At 39.6% G+C, this 14,586-nt stretch overlaps 1 protein-coding gene across 8 annotated transcripts in view; it reads left to right on the plus strand.

Annotated features, from left to right (window-relative positions):
- The first annotated feature begins 1,335 nt into the window (after nucleotides 1–1,335).
- The window catches only part of ENAH (ENAH actin regulator), a 135,200-nt gene continuing 121,949 nt past the window's right edge, over nucleotides 1,336–14,586 (plus strand). The window contains exon 1 of one of the 8 annotated variants that reach the window (XM_064477262.1): nucleotides 1,336–1,687. In XM_064477262.1, the coding sequence (XP_064333332.1) occupies nucleotides 1,683–1,687 (5 nt within the window). In that variant the 5' untranslated portion in view covers nucleotides 1,336–1,682. The remainder of the gene's footprint in view (nucleotides 1,688–14,586) is intronic. The other 7 variants (XM_064477264.1, XM_064477263.1, XM_064477265.1 and 4 more) reach the window with 7 other exon arrangements.

Here is a 14,586-nt window from a genome sequence, read left to right on the forward strand (position 1 = left end):
TAGTCATTTTTTTATATTAAAAAATACACACCCCCACCTCACGACTATAAGATGCCTGCAATTTGTCCAGTTCAAATTTTCATTTGATTTTTGGATTTGCTTTTGGACACCTAAAAACTCCCATAATTATAAATTCTGGCTTTCCTGATGACGCCCCCCCCCCATTCCCTCCCCAGTGACTTTGTGTTTGCTTCGCCAGCACTTTACGTTTACCTTCTAAAGGAGGTGATTTCAAGACCGTGCGAATGACGGAAAATGTAAAACTATCATTAGTTCACATCCCTCCCCGCCCCCCGCCGGAATTCCCTTTTTGCTAATGACGATAGAAAGCGGTTTCACGGGCTGCTTTTCTCTTCTTCCACTTTTGAGGCTGCACACGATGCGGCGCGCGTCTCTCGGCGACTGCGTTTCCCCGCCAGTTGGCTGCGTTCTTTCGGGGATGAAGTCATCCCTATACATGGTGTGTGCATATCAGCTCGTTAAATCGGTACAGCACGCTGGGATTCCTCGGGAAGAAAAGGAACGAAGCGAACAATGATGACCATATTTTACATTTATACGCCAACCCCCTCCCTCCAGCCCGGAGGAATCGCGGGGAGCAGCGCGCGGCGGGGGCGGGCCGCAGATGTGGCCGGGATGCCCATCGACTGGCAGGTCTCGGTCCTGAGATAGCAACAGGGCGAGCTGAGGACAAACCCCGCGCGAGGGCACCCGGCCGCGGGCAGATCCGGAGTCCCTCGGCCCGGCCCGGTGCCCAGTCACGCATCCTGGTTGCCGCCTCCCGGCTCCCCACGCTGGTGCCCGCAGGTCCCACGCCGGGAGGTCCCGGCGCCTCAGTCTCAGCCCTCGGGCGCTGGGGAGGCCCGGGGGCTCCCCCAGCGTCAGGGGAGCGGGAGGAGATCGGATTGGGGGCCACGGCCAAGGACAACCCCGGGAGAAGAACCCTCGAAGGCTGCGGGCCGGGGGTGGGCAGCCCGGATCCCAGGGGTCTGGAGGGAGCGGGGTGGGAGGCAACAAAGAACCTTTGCTAACCCGCCGTCGCCGCGCCCGCTCCCGGCCCCTCCCCGCTCTCTGCAGTCCGGTGGGGGTCCGGGCCGGCGGCGGGAGGGGGTGCCCGGCCCCCCGCCTCCCCTCCCCCCCGCACCGCCCCCTCGCCCCCGGGGGAAGGAGGGGAGGAGGGCGGCGCCTGCGTGTTCCTCCGCCGCGCGCCCCGCCTCCTCCTGGGCTCCTCGCGGCGATCCCGACTCTCCTACCGCGGCTGCCGCAGCTGCCGGTTGCACACGGCCTCGGCGGCGGGCGCGGCGGGCACGGGCCTGTGGAGCGGCGGCCGGGCGCGCGGCCCCGGCGGGCACCCCTCCGAGGGCGGTCGAGGAAGCTCCCGGAGGAGGAGGAGGAGGAGGTGGTGGAGGAGGTGGGGGCCTGCGGTGGCCGCGGGACCGGCTTGGCGCCTCGGCCTCTCCGCCCCCTCCCCAGCTTTTCTTTCGCCCTCTTCTCTCCCGCCCCGGGCCGGCGCCTCGGCTTTGTGCGAGGAGATGGTGTAGCCCCGCGGCCGCCCGAAAGAGGAGCTGGACACTTGTCTCCCGGCCCCGAGCGGCGTCCCCGCCCCTGGAGGAGAGACCCCCTTCGTCTCGGCGCCTCCTGCGTCTCCCGGCTGCTGGGGAAGCCTCGGTGCGGCCGGCACCATGAGGTGAGGGGCGCGCGGGGCGGGGGCCGTCAGGCCATTGTGCCGCGGGAGCAGCGACCCCGCTCTCCCCGGACCCCGCCTTCCCTCTCCCGGCCCGGCGCGTCTACCCTGGTCTCCGGTCCCTTTCTCCCCCCTCCCCCTTTGTCCCTTCTCATTTCTCTTTCTTTCTTATAATCCTCCCCAGCCTCTCTTATTAGGGAGGGGGGAGGTCTCTTTTCGACGTTCTCCCATTTTTCCTCAAATGCTCCTCTTTCGCCCAGGATTTCCCTTCCTAAATTTGATTTGCTTCTGGCTCCCTCCCCCCAGCCTTTGCAAGCCAAACCTGGGATATGGGGAGGGGTTCGAGAATCGAAGCGTTCATGTGGCTGGGAAACAGGTATTTTTCCATATATGCGTAAAATTTTCGTGCATTTTTATTACAAAACTCTCGTGTTTAATTAAAAAAGAAAGGAAAGTTTGAAAGATCTGAAATTTCTGCGGGGAATAAAGTGCTCTGGGAGCGGTAGGTGAAGGAGCTCTGAAAGGTGAAATTTCACGGTGGTGGGGGAAGGGAAAGAATTTAATAGGTTTATGTTTGCGGGACACAGTAAAGACTGGGATAAGTAAGTTGTTTGGGGTGTGTAAACGGGGGCGGGGGAGGGATTTGTTTGGAAAACCCTTTCTCTCCTTCCTCTGTAGCAGCCTGTGTTGCATTGCAGCAGCTGCTTTTTCCTTTTTTCTGTAATCAGTAAAACAGAAGCTAAATTATTTTTTTCAGCCCCAAAGAATTGACTGTACCGTCGTAAAATATTTTCTAATTGAAACGATGAAACATATGGTGTGATATTTTTCGTTTTTGTTTCTCCAATTGTGTAAGAGAATAAACCATGATGTGGTGTGTCATTCATTGGAGATTTTTTTTCAGCCTTTCCTGAGCCAGTTTTGTGTCCACAAACCTCTTTTCGGATTGGTGCAAGACTTCGTGAGAAATGGGACTTGGTAGACGGAAGGCTGATCCGTTCTGCGTTATCATCCTTAAGGCCTTCCTTTTAGGTTAAACAATTGTGGATAAAGTAAATTACTCCGTTTCTGTCTCCTGGAAGAGATAGTCTTACAGTTCATTTGGATTTGAATCTCCTTTGTGTTAAAAGATTAATGGCTAACCGTTGCCAAGACCTTTATAATGTAATACAATGAGATTTGAGTGATTATAATCTACACATTCCTTCGCTTTGGCAAGAAAATGTCATGTCATTGGAATTCTTTCCCAATTTAAGTAGTTCCCATTTTAAACTTTTTTTTTCCTATCACGGTTGAACACTTTACTTTCCCATTTTGTTTTTTTTTTAATACATATATTTTTGTGATGTAGCTGTGTTGTTTTCACTTCAGCTTATTGTGAATTTGAATTATGCTTTTCTCAGATTTCAAGTTACATAGCTTTATTTGAAGGCTTTAAAAATTGTGTTTTAATGCTGTGTCTCTGTGACTCCTTTTCCTTAGTGATTTCATGTGCACATTATTCTCAAATGTAATGGATCAGTTTAAAGTGTAATTATGGCATACAAACCAAAAAACATAGTCTGTAAAATATGGCTTGAAAAACTTGAGCCATGCATTTGAGTATGGTTTTTAATCAAATTACTGATGTCCTTTAAAACTTAGGAACTATAGTAAAAATATGTAATGTTAATGTCTTACAAGTACTGTCGATTTCTGCTTTAAAGATTTAATGCTTATAGGAGTCTTCCAGATCAGAATTTATCAGTTTTTTCCAAACTTTGGGTAAAAGTTTCTCAACATTGAGAAATGTAAAACACTGAAAGTGGGATATTTTAAAATAAAATGATCGTAAAGTTGTCAGATTCAGAGGTTGTGAACCAAAAAAAAAAAAAAAAAACCTTAAAAGTTAAAAGTATTCAGTGAAGTTTGAGCACTATCATGTATAGTTGTCAGTCTGTCAAAGGTAAATTATGTCTTCACTTAGGAGTTTCTTTTCTAATAAAAAGTAATGTAATTTTTAAACTTTTCCTGCTCTATTCCTTATTAAATATAGAGAGGGAGGAATCACACCCTTGCATTCCAGTATCATAAATACAGACCATGGTACATAGGCCTGAAAAGTTTGTTCAAGTAGTCTACGGTAATTCTTTGTAGGCTAATTGTGAATAATTTAAGAGCAGAAAAGAGGATCAGCTTTTCACTTTGGAAGGCAGTAGATTATTTGGTAGTCGTTTGTGCCACTCGTGTATACACATTTCCTTAGATACCTTTATAAGCAGGATTGTCTGGTATGGAAGTAAAAGGTTCTTGTGCTGGTTGCAAAAAGCTCTGGATGTTTTGGCATTTAAGAAAGGGCTGTTATATGACTTAGTCTCTGATCCTTTCAAGTACTGTAGGACATAAATTTTATACTCTTAAATTGAGCCTATTTTAGTTATATTAAGGAGTAGTTCTGATGTTTTAAAGGCCATCCAGAAATAGGAGTGCATGGGTAGGAATTTCCACTTAAGTCCAGAATTCTGAAGAGAGGATATGATGAGTATGTTGCAGTTTAGGTGTTTGTGATAAGATCCATCAGATGACAATTTCAGGAATGGCACTGCTTACTGTGATATAATGTAATAATTCCTATACAGAAGGGAACGGAATAATACTTTACATTCCTGAAACAATCTTAAAGGCATTCTCTACTTGTAAAAGGCTATATATAGAATGACTTGTTAATAATTTGCTTACAGATGAGAAAGCAGTGGGAAAGTGTATTTCTTATACAAGACAGTGAAAGGGTTGAGACCCAAAACCTAGTACTTTTGTTAGTGTAACATCAACTTTTTGGTTCTATTATTTTTCATGTATGTAGTATTTCAAAAGTATAAGATGATTTGTGATTGAGGTAGGTGTATATATGTGTAGTAGAAATAATAGTGTATGCCTTTTAAATGACTGCATTTTTTTACTTAGTTGGTTAGTTACTTAATCAGGGTTAGTTACTTAAGTTTTTTTTTCAAGGGGAAGGGTACAGCTCAGTGGTAAATTGCAAGCTTAGCATGCATGAGGTCCTGAGTTCAGTCCCCAGTACCTCCATTAAAATAAATAAGTAAATAAACCTAATTACCCCCCCAAAAAATAAAATATTTAAAAAAATTTTTAATAGAAGTAGGAGATTATTTGATCTAATATAGTTGCCTAGTGGCTAAGAAGAACCCAGAAGGTTTTGGATTGACATTCTTGGGTCTTCCACTCACAGTTCTGTGACTTTCTCATGGAAAAGGTGTAGTAGGGTTGAGAGGATTCATTCAAGCCACTTATTAGCTGGATGACCTTGAGCTAATCACATTATTTCACTGATCCATATTTCAAAATATGTAAAAATAGGGATAATTCTTTACTGGGTATTAAGGATCAAAGGATAATAGAAGAGAGTGTGCTTTGTGCCTTGTACGCATTATACAATTATATTACTCTTCTTGGTTTGGGGTTTAGTTCTGTTTTAAACTAGTTATATAAAACTTTTGGGTAGTTTTGCTTCACCTTTCTGGGCCTCATCTAGTTCAAGGATGGCAAGTAGGTTACATTTTGTCTATCTACTCCCAGTCGGCAGTGGCTGCCATGTTGATAAGGACATGGCTGTTATTTCTGGGTTTGTTGAGAAGGTGCATAACTAGTAATGACTGATTGGGACATGGGTCCCAGAGAGTGACAATAGAGTGTTTCCTGGAATGCTCCTTATCTGTGATCTAGTCCAACCGCTGCCTTTTATAGGTAAGGAAACTGATTTTGAAGTTTCCTTCCCATGTGTATATTTGGAGTCTCTGAAATGGTTCTTGTGATTTTGTTACCTTCACTTACAGTAATGATAAATTTAATATGCATTTCAGTTTGTGGCACAGTCAAGGCTCAGAAGATCCAGGCTTTATATGGTGACTCATCAATTGAGGAAACTGATAAAAATGGAGATAATTCTATTTCACGGGACTGTTGTGTCAAATGTCAAGTGAGATACCCATGAAAGGATACAAATAGTAGTCTCTCTGTTCCCATGGATCTTCATTTATTCTTGTAGCTGTTGGATGTGTGACTTTCCCACAGAGCTTAATTTTAAGGGCAAGAGCCAAGTTTGTGTTTTTTGAATGACAGTATATTGTATTTAGGTATTGTTTTGCCTTGTAGGTATTAAGTGAATACATCTTGAATAAGACTATGGATTAACAGAGAAAATTTACTGAAGTTTTTATAATATTCAAGGTTTTGGATACCATGTTAGCCCAGTTGGAATAAGCATAATAACTTGGCAGGCCCATTAGGGTGGTATAGGAGAAATTACATACTGGAATGATAGTTTTGGTTACTTATCCTATGCACAGCTTAAATCTGGGGTAATACACCCCATCTTTATCTTAAGTGTAAGAAGGATTTGGAAAAATGTGATTGGTTGTTGGGGAGGAAAAGGTTACTTAAACTCTTCGTGTGCTTAAAGTCCCCCTCTTTCCCTCTTCTTTATAATTGATGGATGGAACTGAGTGGAAGTGGAACTTCTTTACCTCAGTGGATGCTTCCTCAGATAAGGGCTTATGAAATTTTCTGGAACAGAAATCAGGGAGGGAATTCCTTTTCAGACGTTCTGGGCAGTAGCCTTTGATTTGTCCACTTCCAGGCTCTTCCTGTGTGTTCCTATGTATTTTGCATTTTTTTTTTTCAAAGGTTAGAGAATATTTTGCTTTAATTCTCTAGAATCTTTTTTTTAAAACATTTTTTATTGATTTATAATCATTTTAGAATGTTGTGTCAAATTCCAGTGTTCAGCACAATTTTTCAGTTATACGTGAACATATATATATATATATATATATATATTCATTGTCACATTTTTTTCTCTGTGAGCTTCCATAAGATTTTATGTATATTTTCCTGTGCTATACTGCATGTTTTTTTTTACTATTGCATTTATTATGTTGTTTTATAATTATCTGATCTATCTGTCCCTCTTCATTGTAAACTCCTTGAGGATAGGACTGTAGTTTTATATTCATGGTACCAGCAAAATATTTGGCAAATAGTGGGTGCTCATATAAATGCTTGACTTTGGGGTGTTTTTATCCCAGAATCTATTCACTAACAATAACCACCACCATTTTTGGAGCACCTGTAATGTTCTAGAAGTTGTACTGGGTATTAAAGAGTATAAAATAGTATTTAGCATATAATAAATGTTAATGAAGTTATTTAATTCAAACAAACAAACACAAGCATCCTGACCACAGGAGTAGGTATAGAGTTTGTTTTTCACTCAAACACAAAACTTAGAAGTGGCCAAAAAGAGTCAGTTTCAGAGTTGTCTAACTCCAAAGCCCTTTTGAAGGACACCAGGTTTCTTTGACTTTCTCATTAAATTCTGAGTTAACAGAATGGCCATCGTTCTGTTTTTTAGTCTCTTTGATCATGGAACTTGGAAATATTTTTGAGCAACAAGCTTATGCATGTCTATTGGTTTAGCTTATTTATACTCTACTTGATGACTGCTTTGTTTTGATTCTTATTACTGCTTAAAATACCAATAATTGAATAGTTTGTGATACTCATGAAGGAAGATATATTAGTCAGCTCACGGTGCTGTTACAAAATTCCACAGAATTTATTTTCTCAAAGTTCTGGAAGCTGGAAGTCTTGAGATCAGGGTGGCAGTATGGCCAGGTTCTGGTAAGGCATTCTTTACTGGCCTGCAGACTGTCATCTTCTTGGACATTTTCTTGCTATGTCCTCATATGGCAGAGAGAGGGAGAGACAGAGATCTTTCCCTCTTCCTTTAAGTCACTGATCCTATTGGACGTGGGTCCCACCCTTATAACCTCCTTTAACCTTAATTTCCGCCTAAAAGCCCTGTTTCCAAATATAGTCACACAGGGGGGCTAGGGCTTTAATATATAGACTTTTGGGGGAACAGTTCAGCCCATAGCTGAAGAAGATACCCAGGTTTTTTTTTTTAATCAATGGATACAACTTTGATGGAAAAAGCCAATCTTTATAATCTTAGGTGATTTATACATTGCTTTTGTTTTAAGTAACTCTACCTGTAGAAATCATTTACTAAAGAAAATAAATGAGGGAGCTGATTTACAAAAGAGACCTCACGTTTTCTAGAAATATCTGTGCTTTGGGAAGCTTCTATTTTATAATGATTCTAATAAACTTAGTCAACATGTACTTTTCCAAAGAATCCTTTTGGTGTGAAGCAGTGTGCCTGTATCTCAGTGCAGAGGTTGCATGGGAGAGGGTAAAGATGACAGGCTTTGCAGTCATCCCGAGTTCAAATTCTGTTTTGATATTTATGAACTAATTGATTTTTGAGTAGGTTACAGTTTTTTAGATACAAATTTCTGTTCTTTTAAATAAGACTAATTTTTTTCTACAGTGATTGCCAAATAATAATGTTCATTCCTTTTACATTTACTATTTCTTATCAGACCTATCTTTTTTTTTTGCATTCTTTTTTACTGAAGTATAGTCAGTTTACAATGTGTCAATTTCTGCTGTACAGCACAATGTTTCAGTCATACATATGTTTCAGAATATACATATATTCATTTTCATTGTAGGTTACAAGATACTGAATATGGTTCCCTGTGCTATATACAGTATAAATTTGTTTATTTTATATAGTAGTTAGTATCTGCAAATCTCAAACTCCCAATTTATCCCTTCCCACCCTCACAAATTTCTTCTGTAAAATGGAGATACTTTTTGCATTATAGAGATGTCAGGAAAATTAAATCAGAAATTATATAAAACCCTGGCATAACACTTGGCACATAAAATGAGCTTGATAAGAGTAAATCCCCTCCTTCTATGAAAGTCTGACATCTCTTAAGTGTATGTTAAGAATATGAAAAACCATGTAAAATGGTGCAGCTGCTTTAGAAAACAGTGTGGCAGGTCCTCAAAATGCCAGTTACTGTGTGACCCAGCAGTTCCTCTCCTAGGTGTGTACCCAAGAGAAATAAAAACATATATCCACACAAAAACTAGTAACAAATGTTCATGGCAGCATTACTTATAATAGGTAGAAGAAACAAAATACATGCCACAGCATGGATGGAAACATGAATGAAGTCAGACACAAAAAGCCACTTATTGTATGATTCCATTGATGTGAAGTGTTCATAATAGGAATATCTAAAGAGACAGAAAGTAGATTAATAGTTGTAGGGTCTTGGGAGAGTGAAAGAGGAGTGAGAAGTGACTGCTTTTATGGGTACGTGCAGAAGGGTTCCTGGACCCTATTCATGTGTGTGTGTGTTTACCAAACCAACAGGCAGTCCCCAGATGCCAGCAGAGTGTCTGAAAATTCAAATCAGTTCTGACACTATCTACTTGGAGATAGAATCAGATTCCACAGGTAAAGGGCTTGGTCTTGTAGTGACCCTCCATTTCAGAGGTGGGTGGCAAGTTCAGGTTGTTACCTGTGCTTCTGACTGACTGACTGGCTGTGAATAAGAGGTTCCCACGACCCCCTCCTCAGGTTTGATTAATTTGCTGGAACAGCTCACAGAACTCAGGAAAACCCACTTACTTGCTAGATTACCGATTTCTTATAAAAGGATATTAAAGGGCACGAGTCAATAGGCAGATGAAGACATGCACAGGGCGAGTTCCCGAACAGAGAGCTTCTGTCCTTGTGGCGCTTGGGGCCCCACACCGTGACACACGTAAGTGTTCTGGTTCCCTGCTGTGGATACTCAAAAAAGAGGGCCTCAAAGCTGTTCTTTCTGGGGTTTTTTGGAGGCTTCTTTACTCAGTCATGATTGACTAAATCATTGGCCAGTGGCAGCTGATTCAACTTCCAACCCGTTTCCTCATCCTGAAGATGGGGGTGGGACTGAAAGTTCCAGCCCTTTAATCACTTGGTTGCTTCTCCTGGCAACCAGCCCCCATCCCTAGGTGCTTCTGAAAGTTACCTCATTCACATAACTAAAAGACACTTTTACCACTTTCTGCATTTAGGAAATTCCAAGGGTTTGGGGAGCTGTGAGCTTGAAACTATAGAAGAAGACCAAATATGTATATATCTGAATGACCAAATATGTATCTTACAAATCACAGTATGTATGGGGTTTCTTTCTGGGGTGATGGAAAATATTCTGGAATTAAACAGTGGTGATAATTGCACAACCTTGTGAATATGCTAAAAACGACTGAATTTTATACTTTACAGTAGTGAATTTTATATATGAATTGTATCTCAGCCCCCTACACCCTATCTTTGGATTATTATTTTCACTTATTGACCAGAATAGATATCAGAAGATGGTCTTATTTGGTTTACATTGTTTCTGACTTTTTAATTACTTTGGACTAGTATTTTAAACTGACGTCTTCATGTATCCTAAAGAAGAGAGATTAAAGGCAGAACCGGGCTTTTCTCTTCAGGAAACCACGCAGGTGGGAGAGCTGACGTGGAAACATGGATAGTGGTGCCTTGGAGAGGCCTGAACAAATTTTGGAGTTCCAGCTTTGTGCACAGCCCTCTCTGGTAGCTCTGTTATAAGCTAAGATCATTAAAGTCACTGATGGTATCAATGAAGCTGGTCCATCAGCATCTTCAGAAAACTGTTTAATCTGGATAGTGATTTTTCTTGGGTATATTTACAATGGTCTCAAATATCAAAGAAAGTTTTGTCTTTGGAGAGTGAAGCGGTTTTGATAACATTTTTAAATGGACTGAGTACTTTTCCTGTGTTAAAGCTCTTCTGGAACATCTGGTCTTGGTAACCGACACATTCTGGTGATAATGAAGTCAAAATGGCTGTGCCTATCCTTTTTGGTATCTGTGTTATATGTGTCAACTTGGTAGGGAGGAAGCTTCATAAAGAACCTCAGGACATGAGTGGAATAAAATGAACAGCTCTTTAGGTCAAATCTCAGGGGAGTCCAAATTGCTTGTTTTACAGTGCAGTGAAGGGAATCTTTCTGTACAGGTTTGTAATGATAGAGTATTTGTATATTTGAATGTTTGCTTTGCTCAGAGATGTCCCTTCCTCTCCTCTCCCAAGTTCTCATCTTACATTTGAGTAGTATTATATAAGGAAATTGTCTCTTCAATTAATAACAATTTAAGATTGATGAATCGTAAGTTTTCATTTGTTATTTCTATTTATTTGTAGTCTTTTTTTAATTTAAAAGAAATTTTCTAAGTGCTTTCTTTTTAATGGAGGTACTGGGCATTGAACCCAGGACTGTGCATGCTAAGCATACGCTCTACCACTGAGCTATACTCTCCCCCTTCTTTGTTGTCTCTTTAATCTTTGTACTTGCAGTATTTTAAGAAAATGAACCAATTATTATTATCCAAATAAATGATTAGTATTTTTTTTATTCTTTTTTTCTTTCATTATAAAGCAGTAGATTTTAGAAGGCATGGAAAATATAAAGATTTTAATAACCTAAATCCAGACCATCTAGAATTTTGATATTTTGATGTATAGCTTTCTAGACTTTTTATTATGTACATGTTGTGCAGCCATAAATGTGCTTGTGTATAAATATATTTTAAAAGAAGTGAGATTGTACCTTTTATTTTATTTTTGTTTTTTTGGTTTTTTTGAGGGGGTGGTAATTAGGTTTACTTATTTATTATTATTTTTTTTAATGGAGGTACTGGGGATTGAACCCATGACCTCATGCATGCTGAGCATGTGTTCTACCACAAGTTATACCCTCCTCCCTCATACTGTTTAAAAGTGAAATTGTATATTTTGTAACTGACCCCTTTCTACGTCTTGTCACTAAGAAGTCTATATAATTTTAAGTGACTACAGTATTTTCATTATGCTTTGGGTGACCTTAATCCACTTAATCTCTTAGGAATGGACTTTTAGATTTTTAAGATTATTTTTGTTGTTATAAAAAACACTGCTTTGAACATCTTTGGATATATGTCTTTGTGCGCATATGTATCATATTTTATATCTGCACAGATACTTACATTTTAGGATGAATTCCTAGAATTAAAGTTGAGTAGTATTTATTTTCCCCCTTCCTTTTACTTTTTTCTATCAGCAGGACCCATCAGGTCGACCTCCCTTTGCTTCTCTTCATCTCACTGATGCTGCTCAAATCGAAGGCCACTGTTATTCTCATCTGAAAAATTAGTGTCTCCTCCTTTCCATTCTTGTTGCCCATTGTCCATACATCAGTCAGAATGATCTTAAGTGGGAATCAGATACTGTTACTCCTCTGCTAAAGCTTTCAGTGGCATCTTAGTGCTCTTGGAATAAAACCAAAGTTAATAATAAAACCAGAATTATTAGTAGGTCCTGCCTGATCTGGCTGTAGTCTAGTTCTCAGCACAGGCCTCTGTGAATGTGCAATATGTGTTTGAGTGATTAATAAATGAAATGAAATTACCAGACCAAAGGGAATTTTACCAGTTTTTGATACACATTACCAAACTAACAACAGTAGTTGAGAGTGTCAATTTTCGCACATTATAGCCAACTCAAGCCATTGTCGGTCTTTTTAATCTTTGCCAGTCTGATAGGCAAAAGGTTTTAATTTGTATTTCTTTGATTACTAGTAGAGTTGAACGTCTTATCTTCATGTGTTTATTGGACATCTCTATTTTTGTGTGCACTGTTTATGTCTCTTGCCTCTTCTCTGAATGGGATGTTTAATTTTTCTCGTATTGATTATAATATCCTGAATAAGTAAACCCTTTATAAGGTGCAGATATATTGTGGCAGTTATCTAATGTGGTGTTACAAACTACTTCAAAATCTAATAAAATATGTATGAGTTGGCTGGGCAGTTCTTCTGGTCTCACCTGGACTCACATATCTTTCCATTCCTCAGCTGGGTTCATGTGATGTGTCTGTTTGTCTCTCACTTAGTAATAGCAGACTTGCATGAGATCATGCCCCAGTGAGCAAGCTCTCGTCAAACCTCTGCCTGCATCCTGATTCCTTCTGTCTTCTTGGCCAAAGGTTGTCACATGGTCAAACCCAGAATCAGGGTGGGAGGAGACCACACAAGGACGAATCAAGAAGTGTGATCACTGGGGGCCATGATATAAAATCAGCCACTTGTATCTTGTAAAGAAGTTTATCACTTGTCCTTTAATTTTGTTTTGGTATAGAAGTATTAAAATTTCATGTCAGATCTGCCAGTCTTTACCTTTATAGTTTCTGCCTTTGGTGTCATGCCTTTCCCAACCTAAAATTTTGTAAGTATTCACTGACATTTTCTTCTGTTACTCTTTGGTTTATGGTTTCATTTATGTTTAAATTTAAGCCCCTTGAAATTTATTTTGGTGTAAGATATAGAAGGTTAGTGTTTGACTAAATATCAAGTATTTAGTCACTTGTCAGCATTATTTATTGAATAATCTATCCTTTCCCATTGATTTGAAATGTCACACTCACTGTATACTGTATTCCCATAAATACTTAGCTTCTGTTTCTGGACTCATTGTTTTTCTAATTCTATGCTAGTACCTCACTATCTTAATTACTCTGACTATATAATGTATTTTAACATCCAGGAAGAGAGGTTACCGTTCGTTTTCCTTATTTTTCAGAACTTTGCTGTTCTATTTAATACATTCTTTCAGATTAGTTTTAAAATCATTTCATCAGTTAAAACAAATGAAAATGAAATGAAAAGAAAAAATTGCACCCCCAAACCTGTTGGAGTTTTAATTAGGATTATGTTAAATTAATGGATTAATATGGGTAAGGGAGAGAATAAACTGCTTTATAATACTTAGTTTTTCATTCTTTTTCTCCATATATTCGGATTTTTAAATTTCATTTTTAGTTAAGTACAGTAGTACATTAGTTTCTAGTTTAGTAGGTTTGGTATGGTACCTTTAAAAGTTATTATATGTTAAGAAATTAAATTTTCAGCTTATTTTTACTATAAGTATATCTGTTCTCATTTTTCTTTGTCTTAGTTTTATTTAAAATTTGCTTTTATTTAAACATAAAGCTTGTGATTTTTTGTGTGTGTGTGTGGAGGGGAGGTAATTAAGTTTATTTATTTATTTTGATAGAGGTACTGAGGATTGAACCCAGGACCTCATGCATGCTAGGCATGCACTCTACCCCTGAGCTATACCCCACCCCGCCTATTTATTTATTTTTATCCCCAGAGGCAGTACTGGGGATTGAACCCACGATTTTGTGCATGCTAAGCATGTACTCTACCACTTGAGCTATACCCTCCCCATTAAAGCTTGTGATTTAAAAAAAGTTCTTCTTTTGCTGACAACTCTGTTCCAAAGGGATTTATATTCCTCAGTTTTCTTAGATTTTGAAATATAAAGCTGAGTACTTACTGCCTAAAATACTTCCCATATTAACCTTTTAATACTCTTCTTACAATTTATAAGTCAGGAATAGTTGATATCCTCATTTTATAGATGAGGAAGCTGAGTCACAGAGGGTTAGGTAACTTGCCCAGGGTCACCCACTGATAAACAGTGAAGCTGGGATCCCATCCCAGACAGTCTGATTCCACAGCCCATGCTTTTAACCAGTACACTAGTGTCTCTCTGTAATGGTTAACTTTAATGAACTGAGGTCTTATGTTTGAATTTTCTAAATGTTGATGTGAGTAAATAATTTATTTTTCTTTGTGATCTCATCATATAAGGTTTCTTTATTTTCTGGAAATAATTGGTAGAAGAACAAGGCCATGTAGAATGAATTGGCCTAGAATAGGAGCAACATTTCAGAGATAGCAGGGGTGGGGAGAAAAGGCTTTATTTGGGTTTAATCTTGAGAAATGAAACAAAATTATGGAAACATTCATGTTCTGGTTGCTACTATGTGTTAAATTCTTAAAATGGAAGAACAAATCAAGTGTTGGCTGCTTGTTTTGCATAATTTTTCTTTAACAATTGCAAGGTGGCACCAAACTGTACCCTT

Source organism: Camelus dromedarius, chromosome 21 (assembly GCF_036321535.1).
Source record: "Camelus dromedarius isolate mCamDro1 chromosome 21, mCamDro1.pat, whole genome shotgun sequence".
NCBI classification, from domain to species: domain Eukaryota; kingdom Metazoa; phylum Chordata; class Mammalia; order Artiodactyla; family Camelidae; genus Camelus; species Camelus dromedarius.